At 39.7% G+C, this 21,770-nt stretch overlaps 1 protein-coding gene across 1 annotated transcript in view; it reads right to left on the bottom strand.

Annotated features, from left to right (window-relative positions):
- ARFGEF2 (ARF guanine nucleotide exchange factor 2) overlaps window positions 1-10,757 on the bottom strand; it is a 34,592-nt gene extending 23,835 nt beyond the window's left edge. The window contains exons 1-7 of the mRNA XM_082773109.1: window positions 10,521-10,757; window positions 4,542-4,572; window positions 3,566-3,689; window positions 2,709-2,855; window positions 1,636-1,815; window positions 941-1,160; window positions 214-285 (exon numbers count right to left, since the gene is read on the bottom strand). Coding sequence (XP_082629235.1) covers window positions 214-285; window positions 941-1,160; window positions 1,636-1,815; window positions 2,709-2,855; window positions 3,566-3,689; window positions 4,542-4,572; window positions 10,521-10,659 — 913 coding nt within the window. The 5' untranslated portion in view covers window positions 10,660-10,757. The remainder of the gene's footprint in view (window positions 1-213; window positions 286-940; window positions 1,161-1,635; window positions 1,816-2,708; window positions 2,856-3,565; window positions 3,690-4,541; window positions 4,573-10,520) is intronic.
- Between the last annotated feature and the right edge of the window lie 11,013 nt (window positions 10,758-21,770).

Here is a 21,770-nt window from a genome sequence, read left to right as displayed (position 1 = left end):
CAGAAGCAGCACTAATAAACTAGAAGAATTTTTCAGTTATGAGCAAAAGAGGAATCCTTTAAGACAATGAAAGACTGCCCTTACTGCTTTAGTAGGTGTTCTTTACAAGATGCTTAGCAGTAATATTAAAAAAAAAAAAGTATGCTTTTATAATGAGAGGAATAAAATTTTGCAATATGCACGCATTTATTTTACTTCAGAAGATTTCACTACCTTTCACAGCTGACTCAACTACATCTTCCAAGATGCCTTTAACCATTTCCTTTCCTCCATCAGTTGTTTCATCTGATGAAACAGAGATAGTTTTATGAGTTTTGTACTTTTGTTTAGGAAGAAGACAAAGAATAAAGGGGACAGAGACAGAAGTGTTAACAGTTGTAGATTTTCTTCACTACCTCTCATTTAAAACCATTTATAAAATGCCATATGAAAATACTAATTTTATTTCCTTAAATTAAATCAAAGCACTGATATTTTTAATGCAGTAGTTTTGTCATTGTATTTATCAACTGTCAGGAATTTTTTATTCTTTCATATACTTTCCCAAATTGGATACAGTATATGGATATGATAACGTCTTCATAAAATGCATTTTTTTTTTACCATGACATTTCGATTATCTCAAAGTAATTCTGTCACCTCAGGTGTACCACAATTATCCTCTCTCCTTTCCTTCCCTATCTAACTAATCAAGTCAAATTCCAGTATAATTCTATATACATAACTATATATAGTTTTACTAGAATTCTAGGGCAGATGAAGAATTTTTCTTCAATGATTATAATGTTGTAGACAATATGTAATAACAGCCTGTATACTCTCAATAGCTACCAAGAAGATGTAAATATGATTTCAACCAATAACCCCAATCATTTCTCCCCAAAATAATGTAAGAGAACAATTTCCAATAGAAACGTAACCAAAAACAGTACTTGTTCACCTGATGCTGAAGGAATCAGATCCTGCCCTGACTTCAGGTTTCCATATTCTGTTCTCTCAGGCTCACCATTAGTTAATTCCACACTTAAAGGCACAACACATTTGTCTTCCTGATGGTTGTGCTTTAACTGACCAATCTTTGGAGACCTGGTGACCACATGAGTTGCAGGAGACACGGATTTTTGCTGATTTGTTTTTTCTGCTTCTCTGGATTCTTGTACCTTGAGAAAGCATTATGATAAAGTTAATGTAAGGCAGAAAACATGATAAGGAAAAATAAATGCCTACGGTAACCAATGTTCCCATGAGAATTCATGTGCTAATGAGGAAAAACCCAACAATGAAGATACCATCACTTGGCCACTCCAGTCAGAAACACTTGCTTTAGCTTAGCCACTCCAGTATCAAGTTCATTTTAAAAGCAATTTATCATTTGTTTGTACAAAGCTGTTCAGCAAAAGCTACAATGTGAAACCTTGTTATCAGCAATAAGTTTCATGTGTTATTTTTAACCAATTGGTCAAATTCCTTAACTTCAATATGCTTCATTGCAGAATTTGACAGCTGTTTTAAATTTCAAATCAACAGATATCTAACTACAATGACAGACCTATACAAAAAAAAAAAAAAAAAAAAGTATTCTGTTCATTTGTCAAGCCTAGATGTTTGATAGAAGCAAAAGTAATAGGTACATACAGATTGATTTTCCATCCGTGTAAAAATGACATTTAGCATCTGTGTAAGTGTAGCTTTGGCGGTCGTCTGATTAATAAGATTTTTACTGGCCAGATAGATGTTGTAACAGGTTCTAACTGTTTGAAGAACTGTTCCTTCATGAATTTCTATATATGGAGATGTTACTGCAGTGAGGAGAGCCTGAAAAATTCCATAAAACAACAGAACTGAGGAAATATACTTTATACAGGTCTTCCATAAAAATCTGTGGTTTTGTTATGAAACACATCTTTTTATAAGACTTCTTTATAAAGAAATACTAGTTTTCTGAAACTACATTTCAAGCAAAAGAAAATTTAATATAACTTACATATATCTTTGTTCTCTCCTGACCTGTTAAAGTGTTTTTTATCAGAATTAATTTTCCACTGACAGTTTTCCTGCTCTGAACTAAACAGTTACCATTATGTTTTATAGCTTTATTGCTGTAAAACAGTCAGCTGGCCTAAATTGTTATCAAATTAGATTATTAGAAAGTTCACCAATTTCTAATCTTAGCTAACATTAGCCCACGTAAATACATGAATCAGATCACACACAACTGGTACTCCTATGACTTGAGAAGATGAACTGCAGCAGTCTGAAAAAATTGACAAGACAGCAGACAGACTAGAGCAACAGTCCATGATACTGCATTACATTAATGTGCCTTCAAGTGAAAGTTCCACAGAGTGATAGTATAAGGGTGATAGTAATTCAGTAACCTGATGAACGTGAGCATTACTAACCTAGAAGATGAACTCCAAGTTGTCCTATTTCTACAACATAAAGTTTCGAGGCCATGGGTCATTCCAGAAAGTAGAACCAAAGTTTATATACTATTCCATTATATTCCGCTTCACCAAAAGAAAATTTATTTCACATATCAATTCAAACTCTCTGATAGCCTCCCTAAATTCAGCAACATAGCTAATGTTTTAAGAAGTGGAGAAACTGGGTCCTAAGCAGCATTTCACATTTAATTTTTTTTAGTTACAAAATCAGAGACAAAAATAGCAAATTACAATCATGCCAAAATGTGCCAAATAAAATACCTTAATTATCTGCAGTTGTACTCCTTCATCTGTTTGAGGACCCTGAAAGCAATTGCAAATTGTATCAACTATTCGGTCAATCAGTCGTTTTCCAGGAGCTCCGCTATCAGGGGCATTGCCAGTGATATGTCCATATGCAATAAGTTTCTACGTAAAAAGAACACAAGTTAGTTCTACGATTCGGACAATCACATACTGTTTAGTAAAATACAGTTAAGAACAGCATAAGAAGGGCGACGGGGGGGGTAAGCAGCAAACCTCACTTAACCAACTTTAACATAAAAATTATCACCTTCAGTAGTCTGGGTCCTAAGTACTTGTGGACAAAACAGGATTTAATAAGCAATACATTCTGACATTCATAACATTTCTGTCTACCACTACCAGACAAAACCTTTTATTGTCAGTCTTTGTACCTACTCACAATAGAAAAGTTCTGCCCAAGAAGTTAGCTAGAGTCAAGTCAAAATTGTTTTTTCTTTATGTATCTAAGGAGGAATGAAGTAGAACAATCCCAAAGTCTGACCTCCCATCACATCAGCATTACAAGGGACACCATGGTAAATAGACCTTTCAAACCAATGCAGATTAAGTATCTTTACAGAATAACCCAGGAGCTTCAGTGAATGTTTGTTTCCCTACAGAACAAGAAACGTGCATTTCCTGCTTTCACAAGATGCACTTTGAGCCAAGTCTGATGACAACCTATTTTGCATGATTTATGCATCAAAACACCCATAGCAGATATCTGCATAGCTGCATGTTCTCAGGATATTACTTCTGCACTCGAAGAAAGCCAACAGCATGCAAGGTAACTGCACGTTACTCCATTTCAGTCTGTCCGAATTGAAGCTTACCTGTAAACAGTCCAGGGAAGTACTGACAATGCGCGGTGACTTGGACTGGCAGGCCAGCTCAAACGGAAGGAAGTACTTATCTGCTTCAATGAAGTTTGCTTTTGGTGGAGCATCAGTGCCTTCTCTAGGTCAGAGGAGAAGAGCTGTTAATTTTTCTGAATACGTATATCACAGCAAGCTATCCATCCTCTCTTTTCTGATTAAAGCTGAATAGTATACAGAAGCATAAAAGCCTAACGTATTCTCTTATGCATACTTTCTTTAGAAAGTTCATTTTTCTTTAAAATCACATTAAAACAACTTAATCTTTTCGTATATTACATGTGACCTTTTATTTATTCTTCAGCTTACCTCTTCCCCCACTACACTCCAGTACTGTCCCACTACCTGTAATACTGGAGAATAACTTAATGATAAAATTTCCCAAATTATTCTGAATGACTTAAACAGAGCCTGTAGGAAAAACAGGAAAAAAAAAGAAACATTTTGGGGGCTCAGTTCCTAGTATTGTACTATGATTTTTAGACGTGTCGTTCTAAAATATTGTTTAAAAAGTTTAAGGAATTTAATTACATAAATCTAAATTTAAAAATTATTTAAATATAAGTAATATTGAAAAAGGTGTTCTTGATGTATGTATTTAGGATCATATACCACCAAACCTAGAAAACCGTAAGGAACAGTAGGTATTCTATCAGGCTGCATTAAGAACAGTAAAAGGAAGTGAAAAATTAGTACCTGTTAGAAGTTTTGCAATTATTTCATAGTGAAATTCAGAAGGCAGTTACAGCTTGAGCACCCAGAGCCACAGATGTTGTGTAATTGGGAAACATGGGCCAAATCATGCTTATGGCAGAAAGGTAAGTAGCTGCATATTCACAAGTTCATTGCAATAACTTGTATGTACTCTTACATTTCCACTACCAAATTATTCAACCTGCTGCTTTCTTGCAAATTACAGCAATTAATAATTTACCTTTGCTTTTCCAGCTCTGTTTTTATTTCATCTGAAAGAAAGAAAAATTCAGAAGTTAACACCTAAGATGTTATTGATAACATCACCACAAATACGGAAAGCATAATAAAGCAAAGCTGTTTCAAACCATTACACTCCATTATTAGCTGCTCCTTTCCTGTAACTTCTTCAGCATCCCAAGCCAGAGACCATAGACAATTACAAAATTTATGGCAAGGCATAGCTCTCAACTTCTACAGGAAAAAGCTTTTTTTTTTTTTCCTAAATATTCTCAGTAGAAAGGTATATTTAGAAAAAAAAACTAACAACCCAAGCGTACTTTTTATTTTAGGGTAAGCCTACATCACAGAGAGCTCAGGTTTGAGGAAGTCTTTAAGCCGCTGCAGGAACCATGAGTTCAATGCATCAGAGCTTCCTGTTAACTACAATGCTGGTTAGTTCGCTTCTGACAAACCTTACAATATGACATCAGCTGAATAAACAAACTCTTACTCAGAGATAAGGAATATTAAACGGATGCTGTCATCTTGCCAGCAGCTTTTTTTAAAAAAAGTTTTCCCTCCTCCTTCTTTTTGAACTTACAGTTTTGGGGAGCTTTTCATAAGAGTAAATACAGGAAAAATGCATCCTTCATTTCTATTACAAACACCAGCAAATCCTTAAGATCCTAGCATCTTTTTGTTTGTTTGTTTGTATTTCTAATACATCACCATGATGCACAATGCAGACTGCACTACACCAGACACAAACTGAACACTGACACACAGCAAAGAGACCACATGCCATAAGGGTGCACAGCTACACACATTTGTAATACCATGTGGAATCCTGTCCCTCCCATCCAACCTCACATCCCTGCAAGTTACCACATCTACAAAACTTGTTTAAACTGCAAAGTTATCAGAAACTGATCATTCACTGTGCCTGGAGGAGGCACAAGGCGAGCTTGTTGGGAGGGCAGCCTGGGGTAGGGTTGAGATGACTGCATTTTCTCCAAAATAAAAATTCCTCAACTAGAGATTAAGTTGTTTATATATATATAAAAAAAAATCAAACTATGCTAAAAACATGGAGCAATGAGCCCACCCAAGAAAATAAAAGGTTGTTTTGTAAAATTTAATACTGCACAAGCAAACAGGTTTCATTATTAGCATCGATAGCTGAGAAAAATCTAAGTGCTCAATTCTATGTTTATAGAGTAACCAAGCGATGAGTTTTCCCCTCACCAGCACCCCCAGAAAATTCTTTATACACAACTGAAAGACTTTTTTTTCCCCAAACAAATCATCCTCCCCCTCATATTGTTAACTAGCAGATCAGCATAGCAAAAAATGTTTTAAACGCAAGTTTAATGGAAGTTTTAGCCTTAAGGAAACATGATCCAGGCCCATCTTAGGTTTAATACTGCAATAATACCTTCACTGAGATAGGTATATTAGATCTTGTACTAGAAAAAAGTATAAGAATAGTGCCCCATATTAAAGCAATGATGATTTTACTTTCCAAAACCTTCCATAAATTAAACAAAATAAAACAAACAACAACAACAAAAATCTAACCAAGTTCTGATGAAGTTCCCCACTATTTTGTTATATAAAGGGTTTTCCAAAGCAGCATGAAAGTGTCTGCATCACAATAGCATTTTAATAAATAATTCTGGCAGAAAAGAATAAGTGAAAAGACAAAAACAAGTTACAGCCATGCCCTTGCTACTGATTGCATCAAAATCATTTGGAAATCTCCACATTTGAAGAGCTCATTTGGTCGTCTGACCACCAAGAGGGAGTGAAACAAACGGTTGCCTAACTGAAGTCTGTTACCGTGAAGCACTCACCAAGCCCAGGCCAGGCAGAGCCAGCCTGCAGCAGCCCTTTGCTACTGCCACGCTTCTGGTCTGTGGCTGTGCCCCTTCCTCCTACAAGCAGAGCAGTCCCAACACGGGACTTCAGCTCCATGCACCACACTCAGTGCAAGCCTTTCGGCGCTCCCACCAGCCAGCACAACCGGAGCAGCCATTTCTTCCAGAGCTTCTTGCCATAACGAAAGCATTTGGCATGAAGCACATACCAAAAGTAACCCCTGTTCTGTATTAAACTGTTTAAGTTTGTGTATAATGAAAACTACGTATTAAAAGGAAGGACAATTGCTGGCTTGAAGTTAGATGCACCCCGCACTAATGAACGGTCAGGTTCATCGCAGTGGAAGCAAACCAGTTTCTGTGCAGAGAGCAGCAGTTTGTTAGCACAAGGACACGAGCAATGTCGTTCCAGAGCTTGTCAGAACACGGGAGAGCAATGCCAATACAAACACACGGAACAGCAGTAACAGCTTTTCTTTTTTTTTTTTTTTTTTTGTACAGTCCACTGTATTGCCTAATTCCAGGATGCCTTAAATTTAAAGCAAAAAGCAAACATGCAAAAAGACATCCTACATTTATTGATTCTATCCCTCTGTAGAGAGCCCTTTACAGGAGGCTGCCACAGTGAAGCAAGATCTCGCTTTGCACCAGCACTCCCCAAGTATGCCAGCCAAGAGGCTTTACTAAACCAAGAAACAAACTCACTTCAGCCATTTGTCATTTCTATCAAGACACAAATACACATACAGATTCCTAAGCAAAGGCATGGCTGAAGAGATTATTATTAAAATTAATTAACAAACTAAACAAATTCTGTTGCTTACAAAGCTCAAAGGAAGTGCCTAGGCAATCAAATGTCACAGAACCAGGCTGGCTGCATAGTATATTATTAAAAACAGTCCTCGTAGGGTAAGATTAATAGTTCTGAGAGTCTTTATTTGAGAGACCCAGGCACACAATTAGCATTTCACCCATACGAACTGCTGTGATACGCGCTGCCTGTACTCCACTGGAAATTCATCAGGATACAGACTGTTTCAGTAGACTTGCTAAGAACCGTGCATGCCCAGAGCTCCACAGAAGTGCTTATTAGGCAACTATTTATATACAATACACTGCCTGTCTGTTTAAGACCAGTTTTCTTAAAAATCGCAGTTTTCTAAACCAGAGCAGAACAGCTTCTCTGTTTAAAAACTTTATTTCTCCTCGCCTCTCCTGGGGTTTACTGGCACTATGAGCACTGGATACAACTATTACACCTACTGATGAAGCAAGAGGCTGAATGAAGGAATCCATTCAACTCTGCTTACTCAATATTTACCCTGTATATTTCAAGAGGGGGATGGACAGAGCAAATTTTTTTTTTTTTTTTTTAATAACTGAGAAATGGTTTTGTTACCAAACCCATTTCCAAGGACACATCTATCACTGCTTTGGGCCAACAGTGCAAGCTAACAAGCCCTGTACAGTTCAGAAGTGAATAAGCGCTCCTTTCACCCTTCCCATATTCATACTCTATTTGAGAATCACACAGAATCACAGAATTTCTAGGTTGGAAGAGACCTCAAGATCATCGAGTCCAACCTCTGACCTAACGCTAACAGTCCCCACTAAACCATATCCCTAAGCTCTACATCTAAACGTCTTTTGAAGACTTCCAGGGATGGTGACTCCACCACTTCCCTGAGCAGCCTGTTCCAGTGCCTCACAACCCTTTCAGTGAAGAAGTTCTTCCTAACATCTAACCTAAAACTCCCCTGGCTCAACTTAAGCCCATTCCCCCTCGTCCTGTCACCAGGCATGTGGGAGAACAGGCCAACCCCCACCTCGCTACAGCCTCCCTTGAGGTACCCATATAGAGCGATAAGGAGCCTACAACACTTCTAATTTCTACAAAGTCATGAAGATATTTTGCAGTCCAAAACTGCAGACTACTGTTCCAGTAAAACACCCATTGGGAACGGAAGAACAGGACAACAGCAGTTTAGAATTAAGTATCACATGTGTTTCCTAGATAAGAATGACAGCAGTTTTCAGTGGTAACTTAAGTTCTCAACAGTGAAACACATTATAAACTAATAAAAGAGAAAACAGAAGCATGATTCCTGTAGTTAGAAATATATTCCTGTCTCACCAAACAAAAATTTAAAGCATGTGTAATTAACAGAAACACTACTCCAGTACCACCACAGAACAAGCTGTAGAAATAGCAAAAGGTTAGGTAGGTTAGATAGTTCCTGAATACACCAATTCCTTTCTATTTAGAGCAAGAATTTACTTGTGACCCATACCGTGCTGACTGCTTTATAAAAGATATGATAGCTCAAAGCTCCATTCAAGAGATCGTTGTATAAAGAAGACAGCATAGCAAATGGAACATAGTCATAGGTAGAGGGGCATCATTTGAAATATGACATGGAAAATTAAAAGACAATGTCTCACAGTTACCAGGTCCATAAAGTTAACTTTACATTTCTCTTGAATTAATTGTACTTAGATTTAATTATTAAGGGATAGCTGAACTTTACTATTATTGAAAACACTGTAGCTTCTTTCTTGTAAAACTATTTATGTAGATTAAGAAGTCTGGCCTGAATTCTTTGGACTGCAAGTAATGTTTCTTTCCACATTCCCTAGCATATTTACTACAGCACAGGGCTTGATAATTAAGCTAGCACTTTTGAAATTAAACTGACTTTTATTTAACAAAGTATAAGCTTAATTAAGCTTACATAAAATAAAACTTTTAAAAAAATTGATTAGAAAAGAGCTTATTCTACACAGAATAAAGTTTAAAAATAAAAAGCACACATGAATGTAAGGAACTGTACTCACGTTGTCACCTTGAAATGATGTAACATTTACCAAATATAACAGAGAGCCTTTAGTACAGTAATCAAGGCCCTACTAGTGTAGAAGAGTTGGGCAACAGAAGGTTATCTATTCATGCTGACCTCTGCTTCAGTCCAATCAAGTAGTACCACAGACGTTTTTTTCAGCATGATTAACAACATTATTATCTATCATCACAAGCATTAACTGAAATCAAACATGCTATACGTTAAAAAACTGGGAGGTAAAACAGCCCTAATCCAAAAGACAAATGCCAGTAAGTGGCTATTGCATAATACTCCTCCCCTCGTATCATGTCTTTGATGTGGTAGTAAACAAAAGCCTTCCTACTAATCTTTCAAGAAAGTTCCCTTTCTCAAAAAGTATTTATGTAGCAGACAAGCAGGTTTCCAGTCCTGTAAATGGGTTAGGTGGACGTTGGTGGGAAGTCAGGAAAGGGAATTAGGAAAAGTAATCTCTGTTGCTCACAATGTCAACTTTAAATAATAATAAATACGCTTCTATGTAGTTACTACTAGATAGTTAGTGCCTTCAGATTTCTTCAAGGTAAGGACTGTGGGCAGGAAGATAAAAACAATGGCTTTTTTTCAAGTTCGCTTTCATAATACATTTGACAAGACTTGCCTCTGCTCAGCATCCTTACTCACTCAGCCGGTCTCTCCTGTTTCAATGTTCTACATACAGTAAATACACTCAAATTAAAGGAAGAATATTGGTGCAAACCAAGTGAAACTGTAAGAGATACCTGTGCTATAAAATAAAAAGGCCACAAAGAAGTCTACCTGTAAGAGCTGTACTGCTTTTACCTAGTTTTTTTGCCTACATGTCACGCCATCTGCTTTCACAACTTTAACACCTAGTCCTGTACTACGAAAGGATGGATTTGCAGGGGCAGGTTTGAAGACCAGCCTACGAAGTTTGCAGAAAGTGCCTCAGTTGTGCAAGACACCACACCGTATGTGGCCGCCCCAAGTTTTCAGCCTGTCCACGAGTCAGACGGAAGGTATCGGAGGACTGCCAGGCCCGGGACAACAGAAGGGCCCCTCCAGCACCCCGTGTCCCAGCCGAAACGCTCGGGGTTGATTCCCCCCAGCTGAGTCCCGGCGGGGCAGCCCCGCGCCCCTCCCGCTTCACAGACCCCGAATGCAGGCGGCGCCTGGGCTGTGGGGCTGTTCCCCGCCGGGACGCGCCGTGACAGCCCGAGCGGGGCCGGGAAGGACCGGGCCGGGCAGCGGCGGCGGCTCCCGGCCCGGCGGGGGCGGACTCACCCAGCGCCACCTGGCAGGCTCTCCGCAGCTGCCCGTGCGGGGGCCGCTTGGCCTCCTTCTCGGCCAGGATCTTCTCGAGGGCCCGCGACACGAACATGCTCTTGGTGCGGGCATCCTGCTCGCGGCCCGGGGGCTGCATGGCGGCGGGGCCGGGGCCGCCGGGGAGCTGCGCCGCGCCTCCGCCCTCAGCGGCCGCCGCCACACCGCAGCCACGGCGCCGCCATCTTGGCGCCGTCACGTGACCCGGCCGCCCTGCCCGCCGCCCCATCGCGACTTGCGACCCTGGCAGCAGGCGGGGCCCGGCCCGTGGAGGCCGCTGGCCGGGAGGCGGTCAAGGGGCCCCGACATGGGGGAGGGGAGGAATGGGCTCCGAGGTCGTCTGTTCCAACCGTGCCCCTCTCACCACCATCACCCACTAAGCCATGTCCCCCAGCACCACGTCCAGCCTTTCCTTAGACACCCCCAGGGACGGTGACTCCACCACCTCCCTGGGCAACCCGTCCCAGTGCCTGACTGCTCTTTCTGACCAGAAATGTCTCCTCATTTCCAACCTGAACCTCCACTGCCACAACTTGAGGCCATTCCCTCTGGTCCTATCACTGGTTACCTGTGAGAAGAGGCCGACCCCCAGCTACCCACACCTTTTCAGGCAGTTGCAGAGAGCAATGAGGGCTCCCCGAGCCTCCTCCAGACCAAACACCACCAGCTCCCTCAGCCGCTCCTCACAGGACTTGTGTTCCAGGCCCTTCACCACAATAAGTGGAGCTGGGAGCCACGTCCTGCCCCTTCAGTTCCAGCAGGCTGGGTCAGCCCTGCCGAAACCAGGCTTGGTGCCTGTTATAAATTGCCCCCTTAATTAATTTTTCAGAGAGCATTGTATTAACCAGAGAAAGGAATTTACTGAGTAAGCCAACAGCAAGCAAAACAGCGCTGGGCGGCCGGGGAGTCTTGGCTCCACCAACGGCGCGCACCTCACCCCCGCCAGGGTCCCTTTTTATATCTTGGTAATTCCGGGATTACGCAGCACATCCTGGTATATTCTGCGATTGCGCGCACTGTTGCTAGGGGGTCGTCTCTGTCCCTCTGGTGGTCGTGAAGATGAAGGCCGTAGTCTTCCTCGGTGTTGTGGTTCAACTTCTTTTTTTATTTGGTCATGTTGGCCCAGCGTGAGACAGGAAGGCAGGATGTTGATACACTAGTTTAGCAATTTATCAGGAGATGGTTACATGAGCTTTGCAGCAGTGTCTTTGAACAAAAGAGGCAACTGAGATGCAGAAGGAGAGAAGGGGAGGGGGTTCTCTTTTTTGTTACATTAAGCAAAAGAATTTTCATAGTCTCTAGGCAAGCATTATACAGCTCCTTACTTCAGCAGGGAGCTTTTGCAACTCCCGCTCCTCAAACAGAACTCCTTGTTTTTTATAATACAAAAGACAATGAACAAACATTTATGGTGTATTACAGCGCCCATCCGCGCTTTTTTAAAACTCGTCCCCTTGGCATGTCCCTGGGAGTTGCATCCCCCGAATGTGTTGGGTGTCAGGTGATTTCACTAGCAGGACATCCCAACTGCAAGCACTGTTATTGCTGCAATCAGTTGCATTGATTGTGTTGGAATTACTGAAAGGGAGGTCACGTTAATACAATACTCCTCATTTTTATAAAGCTTTTAATCTGAGCATCCCAGCGTTTCCATTATCGCTGATAACTTCCACAGAACAAGGTCTGTGAAGAGACACTAAGAATACAGATGTTTCAAAGACCCAAAGTCATGTTAAAGATGAATCATTAAAAAATAAATTTCACGTCCCATAAATTTAGTATCCATTTATAACCTGATGCCCAATTGTTTCTTCTCCTTTTATCCATCACCCTATGTGGTAGGGTGTCTTATTCCCCAGATCAAATTCTGGACTCTTTGAAAGCCAGTATAATCTATGGAAATAATCTGCAGAGATAAATTACTCATTTGATGCCCTCCTTTAGCAACTTGCAACCATCACTAGCATGCAGTCACCTCTTCCACATCCCTCCACAATGGGCTTAATCAAATTAAGACAGCAATATCTAACTAAGAATACAGGGACCTATTAGATTGTCTATACTGTGATTTTATTTCTCAAACACTGGCATTCTTATCTTTTAAAATGTCATTAATAGACACTTAGCATTGTCAAGTTCTACAATATTTGTCTAAAAAGCACTAACAAAGGGTCCAACCATAAACGCCTGTGTGCAGCATTCATAGTATTACTTCATGTGGAAAATGGGCAGGTGCTATGTGACCACCTCTACTGTCCAGAGGTTTGTGTGGACTGGCTACATGGAGCTGAGGACTCTACTTACATGGAAAACTATGAGTTAGAGTATAGGAAATCAGACGTGATGAAGGCGGACAAGAACAGGGGGAAGTGCCTCTATCTGGAAACAGTTTTTAAAGCTACTAGCTAAAGACTTGGGTTTTCCCAGGAAATCAGCAGTTCCAGCGTGGCTGTGATACGAGTACAATTTTGTGGTTTGTCATTAAGTCACAAATTGTCAGGGTGTAACTGCCTCAAAAACCTCCTAGTTATACCTGTTCTCTTGGCAATAATAGTGTGTTCAGCCTCTTCTAGTATGAGCAAATGCACCATGTAATAAATGTGAGACAATGTTGGAAGGTTAAAGTCCTTCTGAGCGTTTATCAGCTGAAGCTGTCATTAGGCAACCGACTTGAACTTTCCTCCACATTAAGTGATTAATACAAGTTTAGAATGGATCACTATTCCATGTCAGAATCACAGAAATGCAGGGCTGGGAAGGTCTTCAACAGATCATTTAGTACATCTCCAAGCACTAAGACAGAATGCTGCCTCTTACTGAACAGCTCCAGTAAAGGAGATTCAATAGCATTTCAGTTTGTTGCCTCCAGTGTTTCACTAATTATGCAGTTAGGAAATTCCTAACATCTGGTCTGGATGTTAACTGCTATCCATTAGCAGATGGATGGACTCTATATCATAGAGATAGGAATAACAGAAAAATAGAGACAAATAACATAGGAATCAGAGTATTGAGTGATTATTATTATTATTATTGAATTTGCATATTTCCATATTGTGACTAGGGTTTGGATTTTGTTTTCTATCAAAAGCCTGGTTGTTCCTAAATTTTTTTATTTTTATTTTTTAATTTCTGGTCTCTTATACAGAAGATGTTCATCCCTGTAATCATATAGGTATGCTGACTTCACTCTTGTAGCCTCAGTAACGTAATTGTTTTTACACTGAGGAGATTTCGTCCATTTCATCCTTACACTGCATGCTGATAGTCTGTGTATTAATTTCATTGCACAATACAGTGAAACCAGCTAGCCTATGCTTCTTTAGTAACAACTAACTCCAATAAAAATTTTGAAAAATGCAACTAATTTCAGAATGCTGAGATAGACCGTATTTTTCTTGGTGTTTTCCTATCAGGGTTCAGTATGGTATTATTTTAAAATAGAATGAACTGGGCAATCATTGTCTATATTTGCTATTTATTTTTCCAAGTATGTTGCCGATGTAAAGGTGCAGGGTTTTAAGTCATTACATGGTCTAGTATTTGGTTTGGAGTATCTAGTTCCATGAAATATGTCATAATATCCTTTGGGCTTCTAAACATCTCCAAGTTTTAAACCATATTTGTATATCTCTGTATGTCTGTGACCACTTAAGTGTTACATTTCTGAGCTTATCACCTTGGGCATCAAGTGGTTGAGACAGTTTACATGCCAGGTCGATGAATTCATTTGCATTAAAGACCTAAATACAGATAGCATTATGGGTTTTAATTGTACTTTTCAGACCTTGTTCCCAAAATGCAAAGTCTGAGAAATATGCTTTTCAGGTTTATATTCATTCAGTGTGTCACCAGGAGGGAATTAGGAAGATGTCTTGCTGTGCACCTCATGACTCAGCTGCCTTCTTTAATTCTTACTCTTGGCTCCATCGTAGCTCTGCTATACCGCAAGGTTTCAGATCCTCTCCACAGGATATCTCACTGACTATCTTAACAACCAGGCAACATCTAATTTAATTTGCCCTGTCCTGAAAAGTAAAAAATTCAATACGAACCTTGAGAGCCTCATTACTGACAAAAAAAAAAAAAAAAAAAAAAAAAAAAAAAAAAAAAAGAGGAACAATTTCAAATTTCTTCTGGCTACTTTAATTTAGCACATCCAAAATAAGAAAAGGTTTAATAAGTCTCCCTAATAATCTTTCTAATAGAAAGGGAGAGATGAAGACACACAAAAAAGTAAGAACAGGATCACCTGTCACAGAGTCAAGTACTGACAGTGAGAGAAGTCAAAAGACAAACTGATAGTTCTTGGACTCAAGAGTCACTTCATTTCAGTGGTGAAATCTGCAGTCTCAATGTAGAATATGCCTCGGAGAACATGATGGCCTTGTGTTAGGGACAAGTCAGAAAGGAAGATTTGGCTGATGAAAGTTAACCAGTAGTCAGATTTTGATGAAAAATTGTCATATTGGGGACAGTGACAGAGAACACTGTAGCTTCCACTAATTTGTAATCCTAAGGAGCCATGGTAATGCAAATAAGCCCCGTCTCTTGAAAAGCTATCAGTTTAGCAATAACAAGACAAAATGTGTAGTTTTCTTGTACCGATATATTACACCTCCACATGCTAGCATTTTTAAATGTGTAATTTTTAAATAACACTCACAATCCAAGAAAAGTGGATCCAAAACCAGTCCCCCAAGAATTGCCCACATTTGTTATTGCTGTCTATGCATCTGATTCTTCTTTCACTTCTATTAGTTTAAATCAAGGGTAATTCTACAGTTATCAGTGAAATTACAGTGATGCAGAAGTGACATAACTAAAAGTCAAATAAGGCCCTTAGTCTTTTTTGAGGGATGCTGACTTAGTTATTGACACAAAAAAGGCTGTAATTACTGTCAGCAGCATTTGCAGAACTAATTAAGCAGCAGAAGCTGTTCATGTATTGTCAGCCAAATTATCAGTTCTGATTCTAGGACATTTATTGTGGGACAAGATTAGTTTTCATTGGAGAAGCAAAATGGGTATGGTCTTGATTTTAGGGAATAGATTGAGCAGACAGTTTTACAGAAATCTTTTTTTAGTTACATGTCAAGCAAAAAACTTGCCTTTCAAATCTTACAGCAGTATTTGAATTCCTAGGTGTACGATTACATCTGAGGTTATGGTTTGGACTTAACAGAGACAAGAGTGAATACCAGGTTTCAGCTACAATGAGCTTTTTGAGTGCTAGTGGCATGTGAGGAATATGAAGCTAGTGAATGGGAAGCTCTACTATTTAAGGTTTGAGTTATAGGTAGGCTCAAGGCTGACACTCACTGAGGTTAAGGAAGTTGGTTTTGGGACTGCACTGAGTAATGTGCTCATACTGAGAGAGAGTTGGAGCCTATTTAGTTTTCAGACAACTTTCGTTTCCCCTTATGATTTACAACAGAATTCCTGTTATGAGTAGGACTAGAATTTTCAATTGTTAGGATTGAAACTCACTGGAGCTGTTGCTAGGCCTATTTTACATGGACTTAGGTTGGATCTTAGGAAGAGCTTCTTTACTGAAAGGGTTGTTAGACATTGGAACAGGCTGCCCAGGGAAGTGGTGGAGTCACCATCCCTGGAAGTCTTTAAAAGATGTTTAGATGTAGAGCTTAGGGATATGGTTTAGTGGGGACTGCTAGCGTTAGGTCAGAGGTTGGACTCGATGATCTTGAGGTCTCTTCCAACCTAGAAATTCTGTGATTCTGTGATTCTGTAATTTGCATGAATTAGGGGAGACATTATCATCAAAGGCTATGGATATGTAAGGCTGAAAGTGATTGCTTACTTCAAGTTGACAGGAGAATCAAGAGTAGGTGCAGAGTTAGGAAGCAGGCTGAGCTTTGGGTTGTGACTCTGTAAGTTAAGCTAGAGTTTATATTAGGTTTCTGGGTTCACAGTAGGGCTCATGACATCAAGTTTGCCAATTGTGTTCATCTTTTGAAATAATAAAGATCTATTCCCAGCATTACAATTATGGTCATGGTAGAACTAGGTTTATAGTTTTTATTCTACTGGGGAGGTGAATTAAGTTCAGGCCTGAATCTGACGGGGTGGTCACATTAAGTTTACAACAGAATCTATTGGGATAGTGCAGACTGTGCTCTGTTTTAGAGAGGGGTGGAGATGGGTTTCCTCCTTAGGATCAACATAACAGTCAAAGTTAGGACTGAGGTTAATTTTTAGGGTAGGGTTCTGATGCTTTTGAGTACACAAGCCATTATTCAGAAAGATGTTCAAAAAGCAGACAAGACAAATTTAATGTTGCTGCCATCAGGCACTGATGAACAATCATGCTTTGGACTGCTAGAGACCAGAAGCTGAGAGCTAACTGTGAGGTTAATCTTATGGCTAGGTCTAGACTTAGATAATAAATCTGCTAGGGAAGATAAGCCAAGATCAGTCCTGCATTTACTGGAGTAAATAAGAGATGTTTGGAAAAATAGTATTAGTTTTTGGGAGAAGAACTGCTTGCTTAGAGCTATCTGTAAGGAGGATGGAGCTTATTTTGAATATCAGTAAGATGATCTCTATACTGTCTAGGAAACTGCGCTTAGTTCAGGAGCTAGACAATTAAGAGAGACTTTTTGCTTAAAGTTTTCCATACAGTTTATATAAGGGCTAAAGTTAGATGTGAACTTATGTGGGACTGCTGAGTTGAGTCCTAAGTTTAGGTTGCTACTGTTACAAGTCAGCAAACCATGATTAGTTTGGTGACTCACATCCTTTTAGCAATTCCTATTATGCATGGCATCAACATCATCATTATTTTAAACCAAAAGAGACAGTCAGTCATCCATGCCAAATGGAACATCTTTCAGGAAACAGTTTCACACATGCAGGATAATCTGAAAAAAAATTAAATATGTCACTCCCCACTAGATACCACATGCCGTAAACATCACCATATAGAAAATTAAGATATCTCAAACAGGTTTGCAAATTTATTTTCTAGAAACAGGCTTAAAAATGATAAATGTCCTTTTGTCCCTAGAAAATTGTTTGGATTTGCCTCAGGAAAAGAGTACAAAAGATCCTGCATGTTGCATACAGTGTGTTTATGAGATGCATTTTTTTCTGCTTGACTTCTCTTCATTCTGTTCACCAGTTTGCCTTTGTTTGACTTTTGATACCCTAAGAAAACTTGTTATTGCTGTTTACTCCCCAAAACAGCAAATGTGGTAAAAATCTATAGCTTATTCTTGCAAATATAATAAAACAGGAAATGTGAAGAATGGAAATATATTCTGTAGCACTGTTCAAAAACTGATTAAATCCTTTCAGCCATTCTGTAGTTTACAAAATTGAGAGGACAACATAACTCTCCAGCAGAGGGCTTTCCTTAGCCACAATAAAAACAACTCAGAAATACTGGTATTTATGCCATAGCAAGGCATTCACCCTCATGATGATATTCTGCCTAGGTTGGGGTCCATGACAGAGAATATTAGGGCTATTAATTATGCTTTCCTGTTTTATTACCGACCTGTCTCTCATTTGTTTGGGCTATTATATTTCTGCCACTGTGCACACATGGCAAGGATCATGTGCTAGGATTTCCCACCCGCAACCCAGAATCACTCTCATTTCTGTTTTCTTGAAATAGAACTCTCTTCCTCTTTGTTCTTTTCTTTCTCTTTCATAGAAATTTGAGTATATTTAACATACAGGCACATTCCGTGCTTGTTGGTAATGAGGAGAGAGCATGCAACTGGATATTGAGGACAAGGATCCTTGAATCATCTGTACCAGACCAATGAGTTGACTTGATCAAAGACTGCTTGATTATACAAGAAAAAAATGTGGAAGAGGTGGAGAATAGTTCCTTTAAAAATCAGAATTCAAGCTGATGGATGCAGCTTTTAGGTGACATTGGTACCTTTTCCCATTACTTCCATGCCAAAAAGATTACACTGGATAACTGAATATTATTCTGAGGTGTTTCCTGAGGTGATCTCTGCTCTGTCTGGGTAATACTTAGGGCACTTACAACTGGAGACAAGTTATTCCCAGAGAGCATTTTCCATGCTAATTTATATAAGGACAACAGCTGCAGAAAGATGGGTCAGTTTTGGGAGGGACCTGGTTGGATGAAGCTGTATCCCTACAGCTTCATGACTAGAAGGTTTCAAGAGAGGCAAGTCAGTGGGACAGAGAGGGATCTGGCTGCACCTTTGCAAGTAACACTGCAAAAAGGCAATGAACCAACAAGTATGAAATGAGAGTAAGTTCCATCCAACACTGTGACAAGCCAACAATCCACAGCATGGCCTAGTTCTCTAGGGTCTGCAATGATGGCACAGTGAAAAAAGGGAACACTTTCACATTTTCTGAAACACTTGACATCTTTTTTATTTGCTATTTTTGCCTGAACTGCCCTTATGGGTTTTCAAACCACTTCTGCTGTGTGCAATCTATCCATCCAGCTAGGGAACAGAAACACTTCTGGGTAATTTACATAACCAACTAACATGAACAGCTTGAATTTCAAACACCAGTTGTCAGATGGAGACAATCATGGTAAGTTTGCGATAGAAAATGATCCATAGACAGAATATTTATGTTCTTTCCCATCACCAGTGTGTCATCATGAAAATCTTGCTTCGCTTATAAATCCCAATTCTTCATACACCACGGGGGGGGGGGGGGGGGGGGGGGAGGGGGGAAAGCATGTTATGGCATCAATATGTGGAGTGAAAATCAAGATCCCAAACATGCAAAAGACAAACAGAAAAAATTGAGAGACCACCTAAAACCACATCTACTTGGGAGCAGCCTGTGGGAGGAAAAAACAGGCAGCAGCCCTGGGTAAACCCTTCCCTCTGACTTACTAACTTTGCTCATTGCTCCTGCTGATGTTGGTGTAACATTGCAACTAACTGGCTCTTCAAAAATCAAACCTGTTATTTAGGTGGTAATAAATACTATTTGAATTTACCCTGATATTAGACATAGCACTTGAGATATTGTTCGTAGCTGACAGCATGTCTGCACTAGGCTTATAATTTGAAAAAAAAAAAAAAAAAGAAAAAAGAAAAAAAAGTAAGAGAGCTAGATGCCTACGCTGAGTAAGATGAACAGTTTCCAATCATACCGTCATGTTGTTTTTTCCTTTTTCTGATCTTACACTTGTTCAAACTAGTTTTTTTCACTTGAGGGCGCCAAAGATCTAGTTCCATAAAGGGAACGCACAGCACTACTGCTGAGAAATGTCACACAGCAAAACAAACCAAAACAAAACCCGCTATTCTTTGACCTCTAAAGTGCAAATAAGGACTTTAGTTACACATGTCAACATGATGAAATCTTCAGTTCTAGAGGTGGAAAGAGGTTATCATCCTAGAGATCATAACAGAAGACCACATGTCACCGTCTGATTTAGATCAGAAGATGTTCAGAAGCTCGTAGAAGAGAAGAAGGTCATGAGTACTCCTCTGTGACCCATACTCCTTCCACACAAGTGAGTAGACAGACACATGGCAGACTTGGCCCTTTAGGCTAAACAGAGACCTGAAAATATTGCTTTTATTTGCCTCCATCACATGTGTTTCTAGTCCCTCCCAATACATACATGTCTGAATTCATAGCTACCATTTAGCTCATTTTAGTTCTACAAGTCAATATTTAATTCAGCTGTAGATCTGGTTCTCTCACAGTCTTAAAGAGTTTACTTCATATTATCTTTCTCTTCCCTCTAGCTTCTCCTTTTCAAAAAGCTTTTTATGGCATTAATCTACACAGTAGTCATTAATATTTTTTAAGATCTATTAGCAGAATATCTACTTTCTGTCACCTCCTCACAATTGAAATGTCATTCAAGCTGTAAGATACTTGCTAAACCCAAGATGCAACAAAAGCAATATTCCACTGATGTCATACGCAAAGCTACCTTTCATAGCTATATCACATATGACTAATATATTGGTCATGCTAATGTGCTGGGTTGTATTTTGAATGTTTCTAATGACGTTCTGTAACTATTCATATGACTACTGTTTCAGAATAATCTGGCAATTGAGTTGAAACATTTATGGTCTGTTTGAGCTACAAGCCCACTTCCCACCATGGTTTCAGATATTTTAAACTCCCCTGTCCTCTTGGAATTTTTCAACTGTTTTTGATTATTTTATTGACAGTGCTATATAAATGAGAGGGCAACAAGACAAGATGCGTTAATTTTTATACATGAAAAATCAGAGGCTGAATCAAGGGTCACTGTGGGTCCTCTAGATGCTGATTGCTACCATTTTTCTGCTACTACGCATAGTTTCATATACTACCCACACCTCCTTCCTGAGCTAAAGGCAGGTGTACGTCCCAGATAACCCTCCCTCGACTACTTTATGCTATTAAAAAACAGATGGCTCAATTTGCCATCTAGTCAAGAACAAGCATGGAGGTCAGCATGTGGAAGAGCAGTCTCCCCCCCTCCTTGTGGGGCTTGCTCAGTTGCCCATCCTGCTATAGAAATGCAATCTGGCTAAGACAGACTACTTTCCTACCCACTAGCTGAGACACTGAGCACAGTCACCTGAATTCCCAGGTCTCACTGAGGTGGACATGGAAAGCTTGCAGGGGATTATGAGCATAAAACCTGTCAAAACTGAGAGGCATGAAGGCTCCTTCTAAATGTGCTTATATGCCCTTTGGCAGGTGGGAGGGTTGTCTGCATTCGTGACTAAGCAAGGCATCCTGTGCATGTCTGTGCTCACGGACAATGAAGAAAAATATGTGAAGAAAAGTGACAAGAGAGGGAATGAGCTAAATTATCGGAAAATCCTTAACTGTCTTGGACCTCCTGGAAGGAGAAAAGTGAGATACTCAAAGAACGTGTCCTCCCATATTGCACACAGCGTTATTAAGACAGCACCATCAACAGATAATAACCACAGGGGACAACATAAGCAGCAGCACAACCTTGTCTCTATTACATGACGTGGAAACCACAATGCAGTAAATGAGGCCAGGGGGAAAGCTATGAGGCCTTAAATCTGCATATACTTTGTCTACAGCGTGTTGTTCCAATCGACGTTTCCTTTAACTCCAGTATTGATCAGTGACTTGTACCCACACAGTAATTTAAAACTGAGTTGTTTTCAGTGAGACTTGTGTCAGTATGTATGAAGAAAGACAAAGTTTTCCGTAGGGTAAATTTCTGATTTTCATACACAGTTATGG

The sequence above is a fragment of the Aythya marila genome, assembly GCF_965140915.1.
Source record: "Aythya marila genome assembly, chromosome: 16".
Classification (NCBI taxonomy): Eukaryota; Metazoa; Chordata; class Aves; order Anseriformes; family Anatidae; genus Aythya; species Aythya marila.
Note: the sequence above shows the minus strand (reverse complement) of the source record. Positions and strands in the feature narration are given on the sequence as shown.